Source organism: Desmodus rotundus, chromosome 3, assembly GCF_022682495.2.
Source record: "Desmodus rotundus isolate HL8 chromosome 3, HLdesRot8A.1, whole genome shotgun sequence".
Taxonomy (NCBI): Eukaryota; Metazoa; Chordata; class Mammalia; order Chiroptera; family Phyllostomidae; genus Desmodus; species Desmodus rotundus.
This window is the reverse complement of record NC_071389.1, coordinates 114586186-114613297: the sequence shown is the minus strand read 5'-3', so window position 1 is coordinate 114613297 and position 27112 is coordinate 114586186. Positions and strand designations below refer to the sequence as shown.

Here is a 27112-nt window from a genome sequence, read left to right as displayed (position 1 = left end):
AGTTAACGCTACGATCTAGTACTTGGCGACAGCAACATCCCAAGGTGTGCCTTAAGGAACTCTAGTCTCTGGACATGCTCTGGGGATATGGTGCTCCATGGGAGAAACAGCCGCTTTGGTAAACAGAATCTCACACACCTCTGTTAGAGAGAGATGCCCAGTGCACAGTAGCACATGAGGCTCAGAACAGTCCTGGAGTCGGGAACGCTACTGGGCTGCCCCAGACTTACTCATGCCACTCTGTGGGCTAGTGCTCCCTGGAACTCGCTCTGAAAAAAATGCTAGGCAAGAGCTTCACGAGCATAGGACAGGGCCTGTCACTGGCCCCAGGGAAGCTCTTTAAGACCCACTTAGTCCCTAAGCCAAGAAAACCCTGTGAGGACACAGCCCAGGAAAGGAGGAGCCTTTCTGGACCATTCTCAAAGTGTGACCAACCTGGCCAAGGCTGAGAGGCCAGGTCTTAGGCAGAAACATTTACAATTCGAACAGGAGTTTGTTCATGGACATCAGCCCTCCAGCTGGAAGGAGAACAGTGCTGAGTACCTGAGGGGGCGTGGGGACAAGGCCAACAGTAGGGCCACTCAGGGTCATGCTGGTGCCACACCAGAGCCTCGACTAGCCCCTGTCCTAGGATTTCAGCCTTCCCTTCTGTAAATGGGGTGGACTCTGTAGAGCTTCTTGGGTGGTCAGCTAATGGGGGCAGCTGTGCCTCCTATGGAAGGTCTGCTGTGTCCCTGCCACAGCCCCCAGGAAGGCGGTTCCAATACCAGCTGAGCCGGGACCCAGCATGGCCCTTGGCCCTTGGTCCCTCCTTCCCCCTAGCTCTCCTGGCCTGGGAGGACTCATGTGGGAGAAATGTGGTCTGGCCAGTGCTGTGGCTCCACAGGATGGGGAGGAGCGAGAAGGAGAGGACTGGTTTGGCCTCTGGCTCCAGGCAGCCCCACTTACCCCGGAGACTGCTGGGCAGCCAGGGCCCCGGGCGAGGGCCATTTTACTGTGGAAGGCTGTGGCGGAGATGATCTGGGCGGATGACATGGCAGCCATGCTCTGCAGGGCCTTGTCCTTAGCTGCCTGGTCCTGGGGAAGACAGCGGAAGGCACGACCTCAGCAGGGTCGCTCTGGCAGGCTGAGGTGAGGCAGGGAGGGCCTGTGGCCAGGGAAGCTGTCCCACTGCAACCGGCCAGAGCCCTGGACTAGGCCCGAGGGGACAAGGCTTAAGTCCTTGCAAGGCTATTACTTTGTTTTATGACTGAGCAAGTCAGTTGTTTCTTGGATCAGCTTCCTGATCTGTCAAAGAGGCATAATCTCTCTCAATTAGCTAAGTGCTAATCAAAGAGTGCTTTGGAGACCAGAAGGTCTCCATAGCTTTCAATTTACTAACCACAGGGATACTCTGAGAGCAGGGACGACTGATTGATTGATTGATTGATTGATTTATCTATCTATCTATCTCTATCAGACTAAAAAACAACTTTTTATTAAAGTATAGTTGGCATACAATATTAACTTCATGTGTACACAATCGTGATTTGACATTTATGTGCCTTACGACATGATCTCTACACAAAGTCTAGTAACCATCTGTCACAACACAAAGTTATCACAATATATTACTGGCTATATTCCCTGTGCCATACCCTGTGGTTTATTTACTTTATAACTGGAAGTTTGTACTTCTCATTGCCCTTCACCTTTTTCACCCTCTCCCCATCCCCTCCCTTCTAGCAAACACCAGCTGAGAACAGGAACCTTTTAGTCCTTGCTCACCTCCACAGCTCTGGTGGCTGGGCTGCACCTGGCTCATGCCAGAGGATACTTAATTATCTGTCAGATCCCCCCGGGACGGTCCCACGGACTGTCTGCAGGCACAAACAGCCTCCTGTGTCTCAACCTCGCCCTGCAGGTGCCCACAGCACCCCCTGCCTTTTACAGGTCAGAAGGTAAACACTGGCTGTCTGCCCCTGTGGGTCCAACCTGAAGAATGGATTCGCCCTGCACAGGCTCTAAATAAACAGGCACATATGACACTGCTAACGATAATAATAATATCATTACAAATAATTTTTTATACTTCTATAAGCCTGGCTCCCATCCTGAGCTCCCCAATTCCAAAGGTCTTTAAAATCGACAAGACAACATTCTTTTCTATATTTCAAAAAGCCTAATGGGAATTGTGTCTTTGTCCAAAATAAGATCACATGTACAGACTGGAACAGCTAGTATTATTCAGTGTGTATGGCTTTATTGGGACTAATGGGTTGGATCATGTCAACCCAAAAGCTCTGATTAGAAATTCTATCTTTTGCCTTGGCAGAATAGCTCAGTTGGTTGGAGCATGAACCCGACATGCCAAGGTTGTAGATTCAATCTCCGTCATCGCACATACAATGAACGACCAGCCAGGGCCCTGACTGGTGTGGCTCAGTTCGCTGGGCATCGTTCTGCAAAGTGAAAGGTCAGTGGCTCAATTCCTGGTCAAGGCATGTGCCTGGGTTGAGGGTTAGATCCCTGGATGGGGCGCGTAAGAGACATAACCAACAGATGTTTCTGTCTCTCTCTTTTTCCCTCCCTTCCCTTCTCTCTAAAAATAAATAAAATCTTTCTAAAAAATCAACCAAGAGTACATGAAACAGCAAATCCATTTCTCTCTCTCTTTGCCTTCCTCTCTCTAAAAGTCAATTTTAAAAAATGTAAAAAATGGTAACATTAAAGAAGAAAAAAAGAAAGAAATTCTCTGTGTTAGGGGAAAACGAGCATTATGTACCCAGACCTGACCCGAGTGACAAACAAGTTAGAGTGGCCCTGGCCGGGCAGTTCAGTGGGTTGGAGTGTCAACCCGACACACCGAAGTTGTGTGTTTGGTCCCCAGTCAGGGCTCACACAAGAAGCAACTGATGAATGCATAAATAAGTGGAACAATAAATCAATGTTTCTCTCTCTCTCTCAAATCAATAAATTAAAAAACAGAACAAAACGAGAACTGGTGGAGGTCCTCAAGGCTTACAGGCATTTTTGCGCTCAGTTCCCAGGGCCTCCTGAGGAAGGCATCACCATGGTGTTACACTCAGAAGGTCCAGGTGACCCACCCAGCATGCCAATGCCACAAGGTTGTGGAGCCAGAACTCAACAGGCCCTTCCACTTGGCCTCTCAGGGACCTTTGTTGCTCACTTGGCAGAGGTGGCCCACAGAAGGTCAAGAACACTATCTCACTTGATTTTGAACATCATAGCACTCCTGTGAGGCTGGCTGGTAGGACCAGAAGGATCCCCATTTTAAGATGAAGAAACTGAGCCTCAGAGAGTTTAGGTGACTAGAGTGTTGACGGTGGTGACAGTCTGCCCTGGGAGCTTGATCCAGGTTGGCCTATCAGTTCACCTCTGGACCTCTGCATGTGTGGTGGGGCTGCGCAAAGCAGGGATGAAGAGGTATGTCAGGTTTTGAAAGCATGGGCATAGAGGGCACAGGACCCAACCCATAAGGTGGGGTCATCCCCAACCCACTGTCCTTTTGAGGCCAAACATGGGCCTTGCTCTCAGGCTGTCTGATAATCACAGGGAGCTAGCTAATAACCAGCATGACATGTACCTCTTCCCCAGAACACTTTCCCTGCTCAGAGGCAAAAGCCAAACCCGCCTGGGTCACTGGCCCAGGCCCTCTCCATCCAAAACATGAAGAATGCACAGGTAGTACACCCAAAGCCTGCAGACCCTGCAGTTACAACTGTATCATGAGGCTGCAGAGCGCCAGCCACTCGCATCCCTTCCCGAGAACCGACCTAAACAAGGCACTGGGGCTCCCGGAACTACATGCTCCGCGGGTGGATTAGGGATCAGGAGAGAGTGAGGAGGACATTATGGGCAATGACATCAGTGACCAGACTACAGGGTCGGGGAGTCACTGAATTTTGGAGGCGATCTCAGACACTACTTTGTTTAACGCTGTTATTTATATATGGAGAGCTGACTGGAGCTCAAGAAGGGGCAGTGACTCGCCTAAGCTCACTCAGCACAAGGGCAGAGCCAGGCCAGACCGAGCCTAAAACCTAGAGGATTTCTGCCTGACCTTGTTCTGAGACGCCTTTGAGAATACGACAAAATCTTCAGACCAATCTCCATGGGAAAATACATAAGCGTGAAAATCTGCATGTTATTTAGGGGGCTCATGGCTCTCCTTTATGTCTGTCTAGCGGTCCACTGAAGGCTGTCCCTAGGCCCCAAGTTAGAGCTGGTGGACAAGGATAGGCGCAATGCCTCCAAACAAACATGAGCCATACAGCCAGACCCCAGCGGAATTAAAATTTCCCCTTGATGACTCAGAACACTGGAAAGGCTGTTCTCCATTCTGGTCCCTGCCTGGGGTCCCAGTGAGTCAGAGGCAGACCTCTGAGGGGAAATGCAGGGCAAGCTGGGTTCCGGGACCCTAAGGGTGGTCTGGAGGTACAAGTGCCAGCCTGATAGAGAGGGATGGACAGCTGAGGCCCGGCCAGTTGTCCAGGGACAAAGGGGATGGGGGACAGCTGGGCTGATAGCTGGGGGAACAGAGCTGACTCAGCAGTGGGGTGTGGCTCCCTAGGAGCTCCCACCCACTCAACTCAGAGCCTCTGGAGTTGGGACCACGGGATCATGGACTACTGGGGCCACACAGGACCTTCGAGGCCATCTATTCCAGGACTCTTAGACGGGGTTCCGAGGTACTTTTGGGGTCGAGAGCCATGGGCATTATAGGTGAATTGAAGGAGGGGTCTTTGGCTTCTGGCCTATTCCTGACCAATCTAGATTTGACCAGAGTAGCTCCTTTGATAACATATTGGAGTGGTATTTTGTTTGGGAGAGAAAACCCAAAGAGGCTTCTACTGCCTAAAAAAAATGCTTGTAAACTGCTTGTCTTAGTGTAATCCCCCAAACATTAGCTCTTGCTACCAAGTGGCTGAGCAGCCTCTGTTGTGAGCACCTCCGTGACGCGGCCCTTCCTCCTAGCATTTACCACAAGGGGCTCCTGGCTCCCAGTCCATCAAGAGGCCTGAGTCCTGTGGGGAGCAGGGCCACCCTGAGGGGAATGCTGCCAGCAGCTGGCCCTCTATAGAGCAGTCACCTGTCACTTGGTCCTCAAGGAGGGGCTGATCCAGGGAGGGGCAGGAACTGCCAGTCCCAGAAAGCAGGGCACCGGGAGGAATTCCACCTGCTCCCGCAGCAGCATCTAACCCAGGCCACAGCAGGGCCTCCCATGCCTGACCACCGGCAGGCTCTGGCTAAAGGCACCAGCCAGGCACTCGGGGAGCTCTCAAGGAGTGGGGTCTAGAGGGCAATCTGCTGTGATCTGGTGTGGGCACTGCCCCTGAGGGAGGGAGGGCACAGCAATGGACCGGCCTGTGGCCCCCAGGATGCTGCGGAGCCCAGCAGTCACACACGGCTCTAAGGTCAAGTGTCCCTCCCTGTGTGGACAGGAGGTTACAGGCTGAACTCTGCCCTCATGAACACCAAGAAGCATGCTGGCTCCACACAAGCAGTCGGCCCCTAAACACACAGGGAAGACTTTTCCTGCTGGGAAAAAAAGCCCCAGCTTCCTCGAAGCAGCCCCATCTATGCCCCAGTCCTTCCTCCCACTGCTGCCATCAGCCTTACCTTTAGCTTGGCCTGGATCTCACGGGCTTTGCGACGAGCCAGCACCTGGATGTGGCTGGAGACCTATGGCAAGAAGAGAGGGCCTTAATCCACATGGGTGGATTGAATGAATGAATGGATGCGTGAATGAGTGAAAGGAAGTGTAAGTCAATGATGGGTCCTCAGTCCTGGCTAGTCCAGAGTTTGGCAATAAATAAAAGTGCAGTGCCAGCACTGTACTTTCTGTTCTCCGGTGTCCTGGAGAAGGACAGGGAGGGGGCTGCTGACTTCCCAGGAAGACAAGGGACTTCCTCCCAGGGACAGCAGGGAAAATGAACTGTCCATGGCACACCCAAAAGAGACAACCCCTCCAAGCTGGGGAGCCCCACTGGAGACCCATGCCCGTCTCCCGGGCCCACCTGCTTCCTGGTGCGGGTCTTCCCCGTCCGGAGCTTGATGTAGCGGGCAATCAGCTCATTCCGACCTGTGGAGACACCAAGAATCATCAGCGGGAGGAGGAGGACCAGAAGCAGGCAGATGAGAGGGTCTGAGAGGTCCCATCCTACATCCTCTGCCCACCTTCAGTGGGTACTTGGGGTGAGGACTCTACAAGTTCCCTCTTGCCATCTTTGGATCTGAGGGATCTCCAAGCAGCAAGAGGAAGCTGAGGACTCACTGTGGGGCTGGAAGACTGAAACAAGGAGGTGCCAGGGCTGTGGGCCTCCAGCTGGACGCACAGCTATAAGAGCCCTCTCAGAGCTCCCTCCTTATCCACGCTGGGCACCTCTTCACCTCTGCCCCACAGCAGCCCAACAGCTGCCCCTCTGCTCCCACCTCCTCCTGGGGCCTTCTGCACATTTTGGGAGGCTGCAAGGATGTGCCTGGGCCTTGGCCCTTCCCCTGTGCAACTCCCACAGTTCCCACCACCTCCATACATGAGCAGGCCTTCCAGTGTGTCCTGTGCTGTCTGTGGGCTGCAGGGGACATAAGTGCTGAGACACTGAGTACCGCCAGAAAGGAGGCCCAAGGCCCTTAACTCAGATAAAGAAAACCCCGGCCAACCACATTCCCAGTTCCATGGCTCTGAGTAGACCAGTCAACAGTAACACTATGCTCCCCTGGCCCAGCCTCCTAGGGGCTGATGCCACATCTGAGGGATCCTGGAAAACTGTAGGGAGCCACCCCTGTGCCCTGCTACTACAAATGAGATTATGAAAACGGGTCCCCTGTGTCAAAGAGCTCGCCATCCAGCTGAGGGGGGCATGTGCCCACACAATGGCTCCAGCTCGGGCTACGGACTGACGGGCAACGTGCAGTGTTCTGAGGACGAGGGGCCAGTTCAGGCTGGGTGGTCAGGCGAGCCTGCAGCTGGACCTTGACCACTGGGAAGATCAGACCATAAAGAAGGGCATGGGTCGGGGAAAGGGAGGCCTGAGAGCAGCAGCTCTCACTTCCTTGCTTCAACTCTGGGGCCAGAGGCCATAGCCACCAGCCTGCTCTGACCTGTGGGGTCCTGCTGAGCCCAGAGGGCTGAGACTGTGAATGAGGAAGCTGCTGATGAGTGGGGAGGCAGAGCGAGTGGGCCAACTGCCACCTGGGTTGTAAAAAGAGCGCACAGACAAGACCATGCTGCCCCCCCCCAGCTGACCTTTCCCCACTGCCAAGGCTGAATTAAGGGGCCACCCTCAGGAGGTCTCCTCGGCCAGAACACTTGCTGGCCTGGAAGCACTGGCCTGTCTGTGTCAGAAGGAGTGGGGTGAGGACCAGACCCTGGGGACACCGCCCTGTGGGCTGGTCTGCACCTAAAACCCAGGTCCCACAAGATGTCTCTTCTCAAAGCTTTCCAGGGAGAGGTATCCCACAGGCGCCTTTGGCAGTCCAGTGAATGTCCTACCCTACATCTAACTAGGGGCACTCGTGCTGTAGTTATGAGATACTGTTTTCACTGGTAAGAGTGCTAAGTCATCACCACCAGGGACTGAAATGGGTCCCAGAACTGGGAGCTGGGAGCCAGGTTCTCGCTCAGCAGGTCCACACACGGGCGGTGGGACCTCTGAAAGTCAGTTTCCTCTGCAGACCTTCAACAGCCTTGTCTCTTTAAGCCTAGGCCCTTTAAAGGTTCCCCCCAGATTTTCCCAACGGAATTTTTACAGACTTAGGAAACAGACTTTCACTTTGGCTCCATGACAGGTCTCTATGGCTCAGTTTTCATTTTTGTAAAATGGATGTAACATACTCCAGGCTGGGGTAGGCAGTCTGGCTCGGAGACCAGGCAGGGTAAAGGAAGGGGCAAGGGCAGAGAGAAGGCTCCTGAGAGTCAAGCGTGCCGGTGGCAGTGCTGACGGATGTGGTATTGAAAAGGACAAGCTGGAGAATCATGGGGTTGGTGGGAAAGCTGGAGGGATGGGGAAGGCAGGAGACACTCTGATTTGGAGGGAGACCATCTGGGAAGTGGTTCCAGCGCTGCTTCTGCAGCCCACACCTCGTACACAGGTAGCAGCTTATCAATTCTCTGTCTTTTCCTGTTACATTCCCAATACCTCAGAGGAAGGGGCCACATCTCACATCTCCACTCAAATCTGTATCTCCTGGCACCTATTTGTCAAATGAGTGAATGAATAGATGAGTCTACTAGCAAATCCTGACAGCTCTATCTTCAAATTCTGTCTAGAATCCAGCCACTTCTCACCACCTCGCCCTGCATGGTCCAGCTGCCCTGCTCTCTGGCTGGACTCTGATGAAAGCCTTCGACCCGACTTCCCTCACCCCAGTCTCTTCTCAGCACAGTGGCCACAGAGATACTGTGGCTGAAACACTCTTCTTCAATGGCTTCCCATCTTCCTCAGACTGAAGTGTCTATGCCCCTACAATGTCCTGGAAGCCCCCACAGGATGTGTCCACAGTCCCCAGCTCAGCCCCTCTCTGATCTCATGCCATCCACCATCAGGTCTCCTGGCTATTCCTGGAACATGCCAGGCCCACTCCCACCTCAGGGCCTTCACACACCCTGTGCTCTGCCCCAGACAACCTTGTGTCCCTGATGGCTCTTTTCCTCAGATTCCATTGTCTTAGGACATCTTCCCTGACCACCCCCACTGAAAGCAGAGATCACCTCTCACTCACCCTTCACTGGCCACAGTCCCCGCTAATCCCCACAGCGCCTTCTAACATGCCACGGGACCGACGCACTCACTAAGAGTGCTGTCTACACCCCACTCCCACGGGACAAGAGCTCCCAGAACAGCGGTTTTTGTCAGTTTATTTACTTATTTACACTCTATACCTAGACACCGCCTGCATGTAGTAGGCTCCCAATAAATACTTGTTACATGATGTATAAAATAAGGTACCAAGAACAAAATAAAAAATCAACAATAACCCTCAAAGCCAGAAATAACCGTGATTAACATTTTGGTGACTGTCTTTCCAGGGTTTATTTTCCATGATTATGAGTCTTGTAAAATTGAGTAGGTCTACAGCATTACTTTTAATTATATCCTATTCTGATTTATTAAGGCATTATAATATGTTTAAGCAGTCTTTTACTTTTGGACATTTAGTGTATAGTTACATTGCTATTAAAAATAATGTGCCTAAATCTTTATTAAAAAAAGATAAGATGTTGGTCCAATGTCCCATTAAGTGCTTTAGCATCCAAGGCAGGGTGCGAGTCAGATAAAGGAAATAACATTTCACTCCTGATTAGCCTGACAGTTTTCAAATCGCTTTCTTAGACCGTCTCATTTCGGTCTCTCTACACAGGAGCACACTCAGACTTTTGTGGGGCCTGAAGCATCTACAAACTGAAAGGTTCTCTCTCTCTCTTTTTTTTTTTAATTTTTATTGTTATTCAATTACAGTTGTATGACTTTTGTCCCCATCCCTCCACCTCACCCCAGCCGAACCCACCTCCCTCCCCCACCTCCACCTTGATTTTACCTATGTGTCCTTTATAGTAGTTCCTGTCATCCCCTCTCCCCACTGTCCCCTGGCTATTGTTAGATTGTTCTTAACTTCAATGTCTTTGGTTATATTTTGTTTGCTTTTTTCTTCTATTGATTATGTTCCAGTTAAAGGTGAGATCATATGGTATTTGTCCCTCACAGCCTGGCTTATTTCACTTAGCATAATGCTCTCCAGTTCCATCCATGCTGTTGCAAAGGGTATAAACTCCTTCTTTCTCTCTGCAGTGTACAATTCCATTGTGTAAATGTGCCATAGTTTTTTGACCCACTCATTTGCTGATGGGCACTTAGGTTGCTTCCAGTACTTGGCTATTGTAAATTGTGCCGCTATAAGCATTGGGGTGCATAGGTTCTTTTGGATTGGTGTTTCAGGGTTCTTAGGGTATAATGCTAGCAGCAGAATTGCTGGGTCAAAGGGCAGTTCCATTTTTAGTTTTCTGAGGAAATTCCATAGTGTTTTCCACAGTGGCCTCACCAGTCTGCATTCCCACCAACAGTGCAATAGGGTTCCCTTTTCTCCATATCCTCTCCAACATTTGTTTGTGGATTTGTTTATGTTGGTCACTCTGACCGGTGTGAGATGATACCTCATTGTGGTTTTAATTTGCATCTCTCTGATGGCTAGTGATGTTGAGCATCTTTTCATATGCCTCTGGGCCCTCTGTATGTCTTCCTTGGAGAAGTGCCTGTTCAAGTCCTTTGCCCATTTTTTAATTGGGTTGTTTGTCTTCCTGGAGTGGAGTCATGTGAGTTATTTATATATTTTGGAGATCAGGCCCTTGTCTGAGGTATCATTGGCAAATATGTTTTCCCATAATGTTGGTTCTCTTTGCATTTTAATGCTGTTTTCTTTAGCCATGCAGAAGCTTTTTATTTTCATGAGGTCCCATTTGTTTATTCTTTCCTTTATGTCCCTTGCTTTAGGGGACATGTCTGTGAGGATGTTGCTGCGTGGAAAGTCTGAGATTTTCCTGCCAATGTTTTCGTCTAGGACTTTTATGGTGTTTTGACTTATATTTAAGTCTTTTCATCCATCTTGAATTTATTTTTGTGTATGGTGTAAGTTGGTGGTCGAGTTTCATTTTTTTGCACGTAGCTGTCCAGATCTCCCAGCACCATTTGTTGAAGAGGCTGTTTTTGCTCCATTTTATGCTCTTGCCTCCTTTGTCAAATATTAATTGACTGTAAAGACTTGGGTTTACTTCTGGGCTCTCTATTCTGTTCCATTGGTCTATGTGCCTGTTTTTATGCCAGTACCAGGCTGTTTTGATGACAGTGGCCTTGTAATACAGTTTGATATCAGGTATTGTGATCCCTCCTGCTTTGTTCTTCTTTCTCAAAATTGCTGCAGCTATTCGGGGTTGTTTATGGTTCCATATGAATTTCTGAAATGTTTGTTCTATATCTGTGAAATATGTCACGGGTACTTTAATAGGAATTGCATTGAATCTATAAATTGCTTTGGGTAGTATGGCCATTTTGATGGAAGGCTCTCTTTGAGGAAAAGAATTTAAAATAGAAATACAAAATTATATTAAGATCGTTTCAGGTTTAAATGGAGATATTCACTTTCTTTTTAAGTATATTTTGTTGGTTATGCTATTATACTTGTCCCATTTTTTTTCCCCCTTTATCCCTCTCTGCCCAGTACCCCCATTCCCTCCAGCATCAGTTCATGTCCATGGGTCATACATATAAGTTCTTTGGCTTCTCCATTCCCCATACTAATCTTAACCTCTCCCTGTCTGTTTTGTACCTACCATTTATGCTTCTTATTCCCTTTACCTTTTTCCCCTCTCTCTCCCTTCCTCCTCCCCACTGATAACCCTCCAGGTGATCTCCATTTCTGTGATTCTGTTCCTGTTCTGGTTGTTTGCTTAGTTTTTGTTTTTTAGGTTCAATTGTTGATAGTTGTGAGTTTGTTGTCATTTTACTTGCTCATAGGTTTTATCTTCTTTTCCTTAGATAAGTTCCTTTAACATTTCATATAACAAGCGCTTGGTGATGATGAATTCCTTTAACTTTACCTTGTCTGGGAAGCACTTTATCTGCCCTTCCATTCTAAATGATAGCTTTGCTGGATAGAGTAATCTTGGATATAGTGTCCTTGCCTTTCATGACTTTGAATACTTCTTTCCAGCACCTTCTTGCCTGCAAGGCTTCTTTTGAGAAATCAGCTGATAGCCTTAAGGGAATTCCTTCACAGATAACTCACTTCTCTAGCTGCTTTTAAGATTCTATTTTTATCCTTGATCTTTGGCAATTTAATTATGATGTGTCTTGGTGTGGCCCTCTTTGAGACCAACTTGTTTAGGACTCTCAGAGCTTCCTGGACTTGTATGTCTACTTCCTTCGCCAGACTGGGGAAGTTTTCCTTCATTATTTTTCAAGTAAGTTTTCAATCTTGGTCTTCCCCTTCTCCTTCTGGCACCCCTATGATCCGGATGTTGGAATGTTTAAAGTTGTCCTGGAGGTTCCTAAGCCTCTCCTCATTTTGTTTGGATTCTTGATTCTTCATTCTATTCCCCCTGAATGTTTATTTTTTCCTTTTGTTCCAAACCATTGATTTGAGTCATGGTTTCCTTCCCTTCACTGTTGGTTCCCTGTATACTTTTCTTTATTTCTCTTTGCATAGCCTTCACTTCTTCATGTTGCAACCATACTCAAATCATTTCTGTGAGCAACCTGAATACCAGTGTTTTGAACTCTGCATTTGATAGGTTGGCTATCTACTCATTGCTTAGCTCTTTTTCTGCAGTTTTGATCTGTCCTGTCATTTGGCCCGTATTTCTTTGTCCCAGTGTACCTGTTATGTTACAAGGGGTGGAGTCTTAGGTATTCCCCAGGGTGGGTCAACCTGCTCTACCATGTGGGGCAAAGGTCAGAGAGGGAACAATACCACTTGCTCGGCTCTCACCCTGCTTTCAGTCACTTCCTCTGCTACCCTCAAGTGAATGACACCATTCCAGGTGCTACCCTGGTGCTGATTTTTGGGTGGGTGGGCTTGTGTATGTTCAAGGACCCTCTGGGCCTCTCCAAGGGACCCTCCTGAGAGACTGGCAGCTTCTCCTGCTGCCACAACCCCTACAGATTTTTAGAGTCAGAGGTTCTGAGGTTTTATTTTCCAGGGGCTGAAAGCCTGGGTTGTGTGGTCTGTCTTGCTCCCCAGTTGTTCCTCCCAGTTTATCCACACACAAATATGGGACTGCCAGCTGCCAACTCACCCACCCAGTCCTCTAGCCGCAGCCTTGCTGTGCATCTTCTCTGCCCCAGCTGCCAGTCTCCACCCCTCCTATCAGTCTGGATGAATGTTTCTTCTTTAAGTCTTGGTTGTCAGACTTCTGTACAGTTCAATTTTCTGGCAGTTCTGGTTGTTTTTTGCTTTTAAATTGGTTGTTGTCCTTCTTTTGGTTGTGGGAAGAGGCAAATCTACCTACACGTCCATCTTGGCCAGAAGTCGAGATGTTCACTCTCTTGATGGTGGTGATGGCTTCAAAGGTACAGACATTTGTCAAAACTTATCGAATTGTCTACTTCAAGTATGTGTAGTTTACTATATGGTGACTATACTTCAATAAAACTACTTTACAAATTTAAATTAAAAATAGAAAGTTTATGATTTGGAAGGGGCCCGTGCAAGTGAGGGGTCCTAAAGCATGAGCCTCATTTAACTTCATAGAAAACCCACCTCCCTGCTTACAAAAAGGCAGGCAATTATACCTGTTTGCCAGATGAGAAAACTGAGGTCAGAAAATCTCACCCGGATCATCCCCCACAGATCCAGGACTAACTGCTTAGGTTTGAGCCTTGGCTCGGCCACTGCAAGTAGCACATCACAGAGAAGATGTTCAGTGAATGAGGACTCCTGGCCCCCAACACAGTAGTGTTTCCTCTTTGGCAGCTGAGGGGGCACATGCCACCACCGACTGAGACCCTTCCTCCAGACATCCCAAATGACCCACCTCCTGTGCAAGGAGGCCCACCCAGCCCCACATGCACCTCTGCCCTCTGCTGCAATGTTCAGGAGCTCTGCTGCCAGACAGGCTGTCTCAAACTTTGGCAAGAGGCCAGCAGTGGGGCCAAGGAGCCAAACCCAAGGGGTCTAGGTCTGGCCAAGCTGGCTGTGTAGTTTTCATATTGTGCTTCTTCCCTCCCTCTTTCTGGAGCTGTACCCACCTCTCCCTCGCTGGCTCATCTCAGACAGCTTTCATCTGGTCTCGTTCTGCTAATCGGAGGTGATGCTAGCAGTTGAGAATTCCCTCCTGGGTGGGAGTGAAGTGCTGGGTTTCTGTGGGTGTACTGGGCCAAGAGGGACCAAATAGCTTCCTTCCTGCAACCAGAGGCCCTCCAGAGGTCAACCCAGCCATTCTACTGCCTCCAGACCAGCTAGCATTTAATCCAGGCTTACATATACATAGGGAATTGCTGTAGTTTCTTTCACTCTTGTAATAATATTGCCATAACAATAATGAACATTTACTGAGCACTTACATGTGCCAGGTATGTGTGCAAAGAGAGAACGCATACTCCATCAGCTTTACTTGCATTTACCCTTTCAATCCTCACAACAACTCTGTGCAACTGGTGCTGTCACCTTGCTGCTACAGGGTGGGAAGTCGAGGTACAGAAGTTCAGAACTTGTTCAAGGTCACAGGCCAGCAAGTCTTTGAGATTCAAATCCATGTAGTCTGGTTCCAGAGTCTCTCTTTTAACTACTGCACAGTATTACTTCTTTTTAACTTAGGATGAAGGGCCATCTCTCTCAGAAGCAGGGGCTGCACCAGCTGACCCCAGAGGTCTTATCTAGCCTAAGGAAGAAAAAACTGAGGCCCAGAGAGCTGCCATGCAGTGTCTCGGTGCCCCAGAGGCCACAAAACACCCATGTCTGAGGCTTCACCACTATTACACAATGACTGCTTTTTTCTTTTTTTCTTTCCCCCCTCCCCCTCCCACTCCCCTGTTGATAACCTCCACGTGATCTCCACTTCTGTGGTTCTGTTCCTGTTCTAGTTGTTTGCTTAGTTTGCTTTTGTTTTTGTTTTAGGTGTGGTTGTTAATAACTGTGAGTTTGCTGTCATTTTTACTGTTCATAGTTTTTATCTTATTTTTCTTAGATAAATCCTTTTAACATTTCATATAATAAGGGCTTGGTGATGATGAACTCCTTGAACTTGACCTTAACTGAGAAGCACTTTATCTTCCCTTCCATTTAAATGATTGCTTTGCTGCATATAGTAATCTTGGATGTAGGTCCTTGCCTTTCATGACTTTGAATACTTCTGTCCAGCCCCTTCTTGCCTGTAAGGTCTCTTTTGAGAAATCAGCTGACAGTCTTAAGGGAATTCCTTTGTAGGTGACTGTGTCCTTTTCTCTTGCTGCTTCTAAGATTCTCTCCTTATCTTTAATCTTAGGTAATGTAATTATGATGTGCCTTGGTGTGTTCCTCCTTGGGTCCAGCTTCTTTGGGACTCTCTGAGCTTCCTGGACTTCCTGGAAGTCTATTTTCGTTGCCAGATTAGGGAAGTTCTCCTTCATTATTTGTTCAAATAAGTTGTCAATTTCTTGTTCTTCCTCTTCTCCTTCTGGCACCCCTATCATTTGGATGTTGGAACGTTTCAAGATATCCTGGAGGTTCCTAAGCCTCTCCTCATTTTTCTGAATTCTTGTTGCTTCATTCTTTTCTGGTTGGATGTCTGTTTCTTCTTTCTGGTCCACACCATTGATTTGAGTCCCAGTGTCCTTCCCATCACTGTTGGTTCCCTGTACACTATCCTTTGTGTAGCCTTCATTTTTTCATCTAATTTGCGACCAAATTCAACCAATTCTGTGAGCTTCCTGATTACCAGTGTTTTGAACTGTGCATCTGATAGGTTGGCTATCTCTTTGTTGCTTAGTTGAATTATTTCTGGAGCTTTGAACTGTTCTTTCATTTGGGCCTTTTTTTTTTTTGGTCTTGGTGCGCCTGGTACATAAAGGGGCGGAGCCTTAGGTGTTCACAGGGGTGGGGTAATGCTGGTAGCTGCATTGTGATGCTGTATGTGGGGGAGGGGCTGAGAGGGAGCAATGGTGCTTGCTCCACTCTCTGCCGGATTTCAGTCACTCCCTCTGCTACCCGCAATCAAATTGGGCCCTTCTGGTGCTGATTCCCGAGTGGGTGGGTTTGTACACGCTCTAGGCCCCTGTGGGTCTCTCCAATGACCTCTCCTGTGAGGCTGGGAGTTTCTCCTGCTGCCGCCTCAACCCCAACGGGTGTTTTCAATCAGAGGTTTGAGGCTTTATTTCCCCACGCTGGAGCCCTGAGTTGCACAGTCGGTTTCGCTCCCCCGCTGTTCCTCCCAGTTTATCTATGTGTGAATCTGGGGCCGAGGGGTCTGCTAGCTGTCGCACTGCCTGCCCTGTTCGTTCCACAATCTGCCACGTCTCTGTGTCTGGCCTCGGCAACGCAAGTCCTGTCCGCCCCAGCTACCTGTCTCCGCCCCTCCTACCTGTCTGGATGAATGTTTCTTTTTTATCTCCTTGGTTGTTGGACTTCCTTGCGGTTCGATTTTCTGTCAGTTCTGGTTGTTTTTTGTTTTTAAATTGTCCTTCTTTTGGTTGTGCAAGGAGGCACAGTGTGTCTACCTACGCCTCCATCTTGGTTTTTTCCAAGACTGCTTTTTTCTACAGATGCCCTCCCCTGGCCGAGCTGGCCGCCTCCTCTGAGAGACACCATTCTGTCCCCCCCCTCTGCCTCCATCCCCAATTCTCTGAGTCTCTGCACGAAGTCAGCTGTTGGTGATGATGTCTGACTGCCCCACGCACTGCCCCAGGTTTTGGAGGGAGAGCCAACTATCTGGGCCCAAGAGCCTGCTGACCTGTTGTCACTCTCTCAGGGACAATGGTACCCAGAGCTGATGGCAGCCAATGGGCCCTAGATAATGGAGACAGAGGAGGCCCACAGAGTCAGGGGTAGAAGGGAGCATGTACCCAGAGGTAGAGCCCTGAAACCCCAGTGAAGGCCAGACAAGAAGGGCAAGGGCAGTCAGAAACAGGTGGGAAATCTAGGAGTCAGTGGGAGGGAAAGACACCTGTATCCTGTCCCAGCTCTGTAAAACCCAAGGCCTTCTCCCCTCTGGTGGTTAAGTGCAGCAGGAGGCCAGCCTGAACCTTGGTGGAGGCTAGTTGGGCAGCTGGGTATTGCTGTGTGGCAGGTGGCTATGGCCAATTCCAGAAAGGAACTAGGTGGGGCTGCAAAGGACACTCCCACCAGACTGTGGCCCATCTGTCAGAGGATATGTGTCCAACGGCCCCCAGCTCACATCTACAGCCCCACCCCACCAAGGGGGAGGCCTGCCAATGGAGAACAGGGCCTCACCACAGGCTGGGGGCAGGGGCACTCCCAATGCAGGGACCACAGGGTGACCCTGCCTTCCCACACACCCTGCCAGCTACCCCAGGCTTTTCTTCAGCTATGCATCACCACTAAAATTGTTATCCCACCTGCAAAGTCCTATCTGAGACAGGTTATTTCTGTATCTTGTTCCCTCTGTACTGACTCCCTTTCCGCACCAGCCCTTTCCCTGGGCCACAAACATTAAATGACATAAAGTACAATAAGTAAAACTCCTGGCACTTAGCAGAAGGTCAGTAGAGACAGCTATTATTGTTCATATCATTAACAAGGTATTGTTGTAACTGATATTATTAGTCTTCAAAACTGAAATGGGCTGAGAACCTGAGGCAGGAGCCTCCCCACCCAGTTAGTTCTCCATCTGGCCCCTGCAGGATAGGACAGGGAGAAAGGCCCTTCCTCCACAACCAGCCCTAAGCGCAATGCCCAGGGATCAGCTGAAGCTATAAACACCTGCAGAAGGAGGAGGCTATTTGTGGGGAAACTTGTGCCTGAAGCCCGAGAAGGCAGTCATCAGGCCTGACATCTGAGCCATTACCACGATTGTCCCTGGAGGGCTCTGAGGCTTCTGGTGAAACCCTACCCAGGCTTCAAGGCCACCGGCCCAAGAAGGCTCCTTGATTCCCACCCAAGTGGGTGTGCCCACTCCTGCCTTTAAGCCCTGGTACAGGGTCTGCACCTTTCTCACAATCCTTGGCTTAAGTCAGTGAGTTCTTGTCTGACTCCCTCAATCAAATGCGAGCTCCTAAGGGCGGGCGGATGTCCCTTCCAGCTCCACCGCCCAGGGGTGTTCACTGGGCCTCTCATGTGCTCTCATCCCAGCAGCAACGCTAAAAGGCAGTGTTCTCTTCCAAATATACAGGAAAATATGCTCAGCATCACTAATATTTAGGGAAATCAAAATCAGAACCATAACATAACACTTCACAGCCACAAGGATGACTATTTTAAAAAAACAGAAAACAACAAGTGGTAACAAGGATGTGAAGAAACTGGAACCCTATGCATGTCTGGTAGAATGTAAAATGGTGCAGCCATGGTAGAAGATAGTTTGGCAGTTCCTCAAAAAATTAAACACAGAATTACCATATGATCCAGCAATTCCACCTCTAGGCATATACCCAAAAGAACTGAAAGCAGAAACTCAGATACCTGTACACCCATGTCCACAGCAGGAGTATTCACAACAGCGAAAAGGTAGAGACACCCAAGTGTCCGCCATTAGACAAATGGATGAACGAGATGTGGCTCCTCCTTATGATGCAGGACAGAACAAAGAGTGGAGCTCTGACACACGCCACAACACGGATGGACCGCGAAGACTTTGTGCTCAGTGAAGTAAGCCCGTCACAGAAGGACAAATACTGTATGACTCTACTATGAAGTACCTAGAACAGTCAAATTTATAGACAGAAAATCAAACAGAAGTTACCAGGGCTGGAGGGGCCGGGGGGGGGGGGGAGGGGGACAGGGCATCAAGTATTGAACTGTGTGTGGAGTCCCCACCGGGGAGAGGCTGAGGAGGCTCTGCAGATGGGCGGTGGTGGTGGCAGTACAACAACATAAATGCACTTAAGGCCCCTGAACTTAAAAATGGTTAAAATGGTAAAATTTATGTAATGTATATTATCCCCACAGTAAAATAAATAAATAAATACGCTCCCTCCCCAAAAAAGGCAGTACCATTATCATCCCATTTCACAACCGAGGAAGCTAATGCTGAAAAAGGTTAAGCAGCTTGTCCAATGTCACCGTGGCTACTGGGGCAGCAGATCTGAACCTAGGCTCACATTGTCAGGCCTCCAGAAGCACGAAGTCCGGGTCTAGCCTGGAAAGGAGAGCACGGAAGGAGCTGGAAACCACAGGTGACAGAGCAAAGGGTAGCAAAGAATCCTAGGAACTTGGCGAGGAGGTGGGAGGAGAAGCTCGGATGAAGCTCCATGACTTGTGTCCCATCACCTTAGTGACAAGATCTCCAACCTGGGTCCAGTCCCTGCTCTGCCTCTCATTAGCTTTGACACATCCAAAATAAGGATCCCTTTACCTCTGACAGTCCTCTATCACAGCGCCTTGCCCAGCTCTCCCAAAGTCACCACACAAAGTCCTGCCTCTGGGCCAACGACAATCTCTTCCCTTGCCTGCGCACACACCTCCCTCCTCTACCAGCCCAAGCCCCACTGCCTTCCAGAAAACTTGCAAGATAACCCAGCCCTTTGCTTTACTGGCTGTATACACAGAGAAGACAGAACCAGCCACAGTCTTTTGCAAGCAGCAGAGAGAAAGGAAGACAGCAAGGCCAGGGCAGAGCTGTCAGGAGAGAGAAAGGCAGAGTGTGAGGGCAGATGGAGGAGGAGAGAGGTTGCCCCACACTCACCTCCCCACACCTGCCCACGGGGCTAGGGCCCAAGCCTGGCTAAAGGAAGTCAGAATGACCAGCACGTCAGTGCCAGGGCAAGGGTCACACAGTGACGGGGCAAAAATGAAAGCAGCTGTGAGCAGGAGAGGGCTCACAGCCCTGGCCCAGAAGCCAGTCCACAGTGTGGGAGGTTGGGCTCAGAAATAACAGGCGCTAATCTGTCCCACGGCTCTGCGTGTCATCTGCATGTCTGCCTGGCCCTGGTCAGCATGCTGCTCTGGGTGTGCCAGACCAGGGCTGGGCTGCTGTCCTCACAGTCTGCAGGTCCAGACCATCCTCTAGGCACCCTAGAGCCAGTGTGTTCTTCCTCCCACCTGCATCTGCTTCCTGCCTGCTTGTTCTCAGCTCCCACCCTGTGTTCCACTGGGCCAGCCCACCTGGACAACACCTGATGTGGGAGTGGGGGAGAGTGAGCCCAGGGCTCTGGGGGACTCTGGCACAGGAGGAAGGGTCTCCAAAGGAAGATGAGAAGACGGAGGACAGCAGCCTCAGTGTGATGATGCCTGAGTCAGCTTGGCAGCTTGTCCCTCTTCCTCCACCTCCCTGGGGTCCATCCCACACACTCGGGCTGAGCTCAGAGCTATATATATACCTTCCAGCTGGACCAGAGCCCCTGCTGAGAGCCCCTCCATCAACTCCCTGCGTGGTCCGTGCCTTGGCCCAGACCCCATGCCTGGTAAGAGGAGATGAGGATAAGCCAGCGTCTGAACCCCAGGAGGATCTGTACTCACGCAGGACAGGTGCTGTGGGGGCTGGGCGAGGCACCAAACACTGCCGAGCAGCCACCAGCACCTGCCCAAAGCCTGACCCACCTGGGGCTGGGGCTAAGCAGGAGGCCAGGCAGGGCAGGAGAGAGGAGCAGGTGGGAGGCTTTGTACAGCTCTACGGGAGAGCACTGTGTGAGGAGGTAGGAGAACTGGGTTCTAGCCCCCTCTCCCACTTACTACCTGAGAGACTACGGAAGAAACTCTTGGCCTCTCTGAGCTTCTCTCTGCCTCTGCAGGCAGAGATTCCTCTCTCCCTCCCTCAACAAGATGAAGCATAATTAAGACACTCCTTAGCTGCAGCCTCTCTCCTCCCAGGTCCTCTTCTGTGCCATCCCCTCACCCTGGGCCCCTCCTTGTCTGTCTCCACAGTGGACACCAACAAGGCCAGGACAGTTTGCCAAACACCATTTTCATCCTGCTCCACACCCCGCCCCCAACTCAACAGCTCTCCTCCTGCCAAACAACTCTAACCCAAGGCCTGCTGAAAGTCTGCAGGCTTGGATTCACCAAACCCTGGCTCAGTCACAATCGGCTGGGGACTGAAGATAAAGTCTCTTAACCCAGTTCCTTTACAGGTAAAGTGAGTAGGAATATCTACCCATAACAACTACATAAAACTGAGATCCACCCACACGTCCACCAACAGGTGAATGAATAAACACAATGTGGTCTAGCCACACAAGGGAATGTTACTTAGTCTTCAAAAGGAGGGAAATTCTGACACGATACAACATGGGTAAACCACGAGGACATTATTCTAAGTGAAATAATTCAGAAACAAAAAAGACAAACACTGTCTGATTCCTCCTATAGGAGGTACCTCCGATATGAGTGGCGTGGTGGTTGCTGGGGGCTGGGGAAGGGCTGGACAAGGAATTCATATTTAATGGGTACACAGGTTCCGCTGGAGATGATAAAAAAGTTCTGGAGGTGGATGGTGGTGCTGGTTCCACAACAAGGTGAATGGGCTTCGTGCCACTGAGCTGCATGCTAACAGTTAAAAAGATAAATGTTATATATATTTTGCCACACACACAAAAAGAAACAGCTCAGCACCCAAAGCCTGGTGCACTGTGGCACTCACATGAATGTCTGCTGATCCTGCCACATTCTGCCATCTCCATGGGCCTTCCCAGAAAGCTGCAGCAACCTCCGCTCTCTCCCTGCAGTGTCCCGGCCCACCCTATGGCCCTCCAACCAGGGGCCCTGACAGCTCTGCAGGTAAACTATGAGCCCTCCCTGCACACACTTGCCCCTCTCACCTCAGCTCATGATCAACACCATCCCACTCACCACCAAAGTAGCAGGAAGAGCCTAGGGTCCAAGAGCCTCCGGCCCTCACTAGCTCCACAGGGGTGACCTAATAAAGCACCTAATCCCACACTGGGCATCCAACAGGTGCTCCATGCATATCAGTTGTTTCTTCCACGAAGCTTTCATAGGGCCAAAAGTGAGAAGCAACCATCAGGAAAGGAAATGATTAGATCAGGAGTGGAACAGGGGGCTGACCCAGGGCATGGGTGCCCACAAAAGTAAGAGAGACTCTGTGGGAACTGAGCAAAACAACGGCGGTAGGCTGGTTAAGAGAGGTAAGCAGTTTTACTTATTGGTGACTGAGGAGCAGATGTAGGGCCTAGCTCAAAAGGAACTTGCTTGCCCAATAAGCAAAAGAAAGAGAAGAACTCATTTCAGCCTCACAGGGAAGGTTGTAAATTCATATCCGATTTGTTACTGGCCCAGCAGGTCATGAGCCCTCACTGCCCCTTCTGCATTATGAAGGGGCAGTGAGGGCTCATGACCTGCTGGGCCAGTAACAAATCGGATATGAATTTAAACCCTTTATTTATAAATTTTTAGAGAGAAGGTAAGAGAGGGAGAATGAGAGAGAGAGAGAAACATCAATGTGGGAGAGATACATTGATCGGCTGCCTCTCGCACGCCCCCAACTAGGTACCTAGCCTGCAACCCAGGCATGTGCCCTGACTGGGAATCCAACTGGCGACCCTTTGGTTTGCAGGTCAGCACTCAGTCCACTGAGCCACACCAGCCAGGGCCAGGTGTGAATTTAGTCAGTTGAATTAAGTTGAATAGTGTCTCCCTCAAAATTCTTGTCTACCTAGAACCTCAGAATGTGACCTCATTTGGAAATAGGGTTTGTACAGTGTAATTAGTTAAGGTGAGGTCATACTAGATTAGGGTGGGCCCTTAGTCCAATGACCGGTACCCTTACAAGAATATGAGAAGACACACAGGGTCAGACACAGAAAGAGCACGGCCATGTGACACCGAGTCAGAGACTGGACAAGCCAAGGAACACAAGGGTTGCCAGCAAGCACAAGAAGCCAGGAGAGAGGCATGGAGCAGATCCTCCCTCAGGCCCTCAGAAGGGACCTGTCCGAGGACACCTTGATTTCAGACTCGAGGCCTCCTGAACTGTGAGAGAATAAATTTCTGTTGTTTTAAGCCCCCCCACTTTATGGTCATTTCTTAAAAAAGCCATAGGAGACAGTCAGTCCCCACTGGCCCCTCACACAGTGCTCTTGAAACAGCTGGCAGAGGATCTGTGCTGGAGCGGGGGCTCCGGTGTAGCTGGGCAGAGAGACACGGAATGGAGCCCCCTGGGCTACAGCTACTTTGTTGGAAGCAAGGGCAGAGCCCTCTGTCCTCAGGGGCTTCTGCCAGTCACAGAGACCCTCTCAGCTCCTGCCCAAGGCCAGTGCTTCTAGCTGGGAGTCCTGGGGGACTTTCCACTGGGAATGGAAGCCTCACCTGGGCCTTCCAGCAGCTGTTCAGTTTTTGTTTTAGTTTCCCAAATACCCTGTCTTCCATCCAAAAGTCAATTCAGCCCCAGGTAGACCACTTGGTCCTTCCCACTCGCCCGCTGGATATGAAGCGTTTCTGTCTTTGTATATTCTGCACCCCAGCCCCTCAGAAGAGCAAGCCTTTCCAGATCCCACAGCTGGAACCCTTGCTGAAACGCTCCGGTCTGCCTTGCAGTCCGCAGTCCATTCTATGTGTGCTCAACACACTGTGAGCAGGGACTAGATCTGCCCTCTGTACCTGGGACACAGAAGGCTCATGAAGGAAAGAATGGCTCCAGCAGCTGCCTTCCCGACCAGCCTGCAAAGCCAAGCCTGTGGGACGGCTTGTGGGATTTTCCAGTATTTTACCCCTTTCCCAAGTCTCCTACCATCCCAGCTCCTCACACTCACAAAGGCTTCTCCTCAGATGCCCTCCCATTCCTTGGGAACCTAGCTCAGAAGAAAGCAGTGTCCATCTGACACAAGCCTCAAGAGATCATTTCCCCTCTACCACTTGGAGGGGACCCCAAGGTTGCTGCACCTCACCCTCCGCCTAGGCTCTATTTCCAGAGCTAAACCACAAGTCAGGGGCCGGCTGCCCCACCCCAATAGGGTCCTTACCGTACATCTTCCCCTCATCTGACAGAATGATCTTGCGCCGGCCACAGGGTGGGTAGATGGCCAGGGCCTCCTGGAAGCTCTGCTCAATGTCTGGGCTCCACACCCCCTCTGCATCATTGTCGATGGGCTTGTCCAATGCCTGACTGCCCCCAGAGACGTTGCTCCCCTCAGGGGAGTTAGGAGAGCTCCACTCGTTGGAGGTAATGGTGCCGGCCGTGCCCTCCAAGGCTCCGCTTGGAGGAGCGCCTGTTGGACCTGTTTGGACAGAAATAACAGCATTGGTGAAGAACTATGAAGACGATGGGGGAGGGGTACCCAGGGAGTGCCGAGCCCCGGCCACTCACAGCGCAGGAGCTTGGAGGGACAAGGCCAGGGGGACAGAGTGACGTGAAAAGTCCAGGAGGACCAGAAGGCCTGGGCCCTGGGGCAGGTCATCTCCACTCTGTAGGCCTCAGCTTCCCGCCTGACTACTGAGCACAGTGACCTGGGCACTCTCTGACCACAGCTCTAAGAACCCAGACAGGGGGCTGGGGAGTAGGAGACAAAGATGGTCTGGCATTAAATCAGTATGGGCAAAAAGGATACGAAACATTGTGTGCTGTTGGCACGAATATAAACGGTACAGCTGCTGTAGGAAACAATATGGAGAGTCCTCAAAAAACTAAAAATAGAACTATCATGTGATCCAGCAATCTCACTACTGGGTGCATATCCAAAAGAATTAAAAACAGGTCCTGAAGAGAGATGTGCACACCCATGTTTACAGCGGCATCATTCACAATACCCAAGGGGTGGAAGTAACCCAAATGTCCACAGATGAATGAATCGACGAACAAAATGTGTTCTATTCATACAATGGACTATTATTCAGCCATAAAAAGGAAGAAAATTCTGTCACATGCCACAACACGGATGAACCTTGAGGACATTATGCTAAGCGAAGTACCTAGAGCAGTCAAACCCACAGAGACAGAGAGTAGCATGTGGTTGCTGGGGGAGAGGAGGAAACGGGGAGTTGGCGCTAATGGGTAGAGTTTTAGTTTTGCAAGATGAAAAGGCTCTGGAGATCTGTTGCACAACAGTGTGAATATACAGCTAATGCAACTTAAAATGGTTAAGATGATAAAATGTATGGGTTCTTTACCACAACTAAAAATTTAAGTTAAAAAAGTATGCAAAATGAAATGCAGCTCACCATCCTCTACTCCATCCCCAGCTTGGGCTGATTTTAAAAGGAAGCTTTTAGCTCTGGCAGACTCTCACATGTGGGGGCTCTGGCAAGGTTGGCTTGCTGGTGCCTCCAGAATCTGACAACACAACCCTGTCCTTGCCACCAACGCAAGACAAATCCAGTGACCTCTCGCACCAACTGTCTAAGAGGTAAATTTCTGACACAGTTCTCAGGAGTTTGGGAAGGAGGAGGACATCCTACCAATCTTAAGACAGTTTTTGAATGAGTACCAGGTAGGTACCATTTACCTCCCCAAGCCCCCGGCCACTGAGCACCTCTGCAAAGGACAATCTGCCCCATTACACATATCATCCCTTTCCTTCTCCCCCATCAGCCATGAGGCGCAGTGTAGCCCAGCAACCAACCCTCTTCCATCCAGAACCCCCTGAGGTAAGACCTTCCCAGAGCACTCCCCATGCCTGAAGCCCCTCACCTGTGTCCCAGGCATGTTAGAGGAACACAGTTCTTCACAGAGACGTGGGTATGAGGGTCAGTGTGGTCACCATGCAGTGAAGGAAAGGAGCAGCTGAGTGTGTGTGTTGGGGGGCATCCTGGGAGAGAATGGGGGACCCAAAGAGCTTAGTGAGACTGCTGGCACAGGCAGTAGTCAGAAAGAGATTAAGCCATTGAAATTTAAAGCAGAATCCTAGGGGGAAACCTAACCCCATCCCCCCGGCTTGCAAATGACTACACTAAAGCCCGCACAGAAGGGCCTAAGGACTTGCCCAAAGTCATAGAGCTAGTCAACAGAGCAGCTGGGTCTGGATCTCTGCCTCCCAGTGTCCCAGGTTGTTTAGCATAATCAACGTTGGCTTTCTCCCTGTGGCTGTTAAAATAACTCTTCCTCAAAGTGCGCCTTAGGGGGTCACTTGATCTGGGAAAAACTAACTTATTGTCCACCAGAAAATCTGGTCTTTATTTTATTGTGAACGTTTAACCATTTTTCTGTATCGTCCAAAACAAACTTCTTAAAGAGTTGCAATTTAGAAATGACAAATAACACATACACTTTTAAACACATAACTAACTTCAGAAGAAAGTAGGACCCTAGAAGCCCAAAATGAATGAACTCTAAGATAATAGTAATAAGCGAGTAAGTTGTTACTACAGTAGCTCTAGGAGGCAAGGCGTGAAGCTAATCTTAAAAACAAAGCCACTGAGTTTCAATGGCTACTCAGAAAGGCGACCCTAGACCTAAGAGATACAGGGAGGTTGGGAGGGGGAACTATACCTCAATTCTCAGAGAAAAGGTAGAATCCCAATTAACAGGGAAGATTGTCTGTCTTGGCCTAAGCTCCAGGTACAAAACAAGAATTGCCTTTTCTGCCCTGGCTGGTATAGCTCAGTGGATTGAACGCCGGGCCTGCAAACCAAAGGCTTGCCGGTTTGATTCCCAGTCATGGCACAGGCCTGGGTTGCAGTCCAGGTCCTCAGTAAGGGGTGTGCAAGAGGCAACCACACACTGATGTTTCTCTCCCTTTTTCCTCCTTTCCCCTCTCTAAAAATAAATAAATAAAATCTTTAAAAAAAAAAGGAAAGAAAATGAAGTAAAACAATATTTAAAATAATAATAGGAGGAAATTTTCCAGAAGGGCAACTCCCTACAAAGCAATGACTATCACACTGATCGTGTACATGGATCATGCTCGTAGATTTCTCAACAGTAACACGAGTAGACCCAAAGTAACATCTCCAAATTGTTGAGAAAAAAATTAACTGCCAACCTAGACTCTTTTCTTTTTATTAAATTTATTGAGGTGACATTGGTAATAAGATTATATGATTCAAGTGTACAATTCTATAACACATTATCTGTATATTGCATTGTGTACTCACCACCAAAAGTTCAGTTTCCGTCTGTCACCATGTTTGACCCCCTTTACCCTCTTCATCCTCCTCCACCCCCTCCCCCTCTGATAACTACCATGCTGTTGTCTGTGTCAATAGTTCTTTTGCTTTGTTTTGATTGTTCATCTGCGGCTTTTGGTTTTATCTCCCATGTATGAGTGACATTTTATGTCAACCTAGAATTTAAAACCCAACCAAAATATTGTTCATATTAAATAAAAGTATTTTCAGATAAAGATGGAGAGAATTTAGTACCAACACACCCTCACTGCAAAAAAAAAACCCCAAAAAAAAACAGTAAAGGAGGTATTTAAAAAAAAAAAAGGAACTGATATGAAAAGAAGGCATTACACACATGGAAGAGTGGTGAGCAAAGTAACTGGTAAAACTAAGAGAGAATCTAAGCAACATTAACTATATAAAAACATTCACAACAGTGATGACAGCTGAGTCTGGCCATGCAATACCCACA

The 27112-nt window shown here is 49.4% G+C and overlaps 1 protein-coding gene across 1 annotated transcript in view; it reads right to left on the bottom strand.

Annotated features, from left to right (window-relative positions):
- The window catches only part of TEAD4 (TEA domain transcription factor 4), a 72589-nt gene that overhangs the window by 21015 nt on the left and 24462 nt on the right, over positions 1-27112 (bottom strand). Inside the window, exons 4-7 of the mRNA XM_024557494.3 lie at positions 23562-23816; positions 6021-6085; positions 5623-5685; positions 949-1077 (exon numbers count right to left, since the gene is read on the bottom strand). Coding sequence (XP_024413262.2) covers positions 949-1077; positions 5623-5685; positions 6021-6085; positions 23562-23816 — 512 coding nt within the window. The remainder of the gene's footprint in view (positions 1-948; positions 1078-5622; positions 5686-6020; positions 6086-23561; positions 23817-27112) is intronic.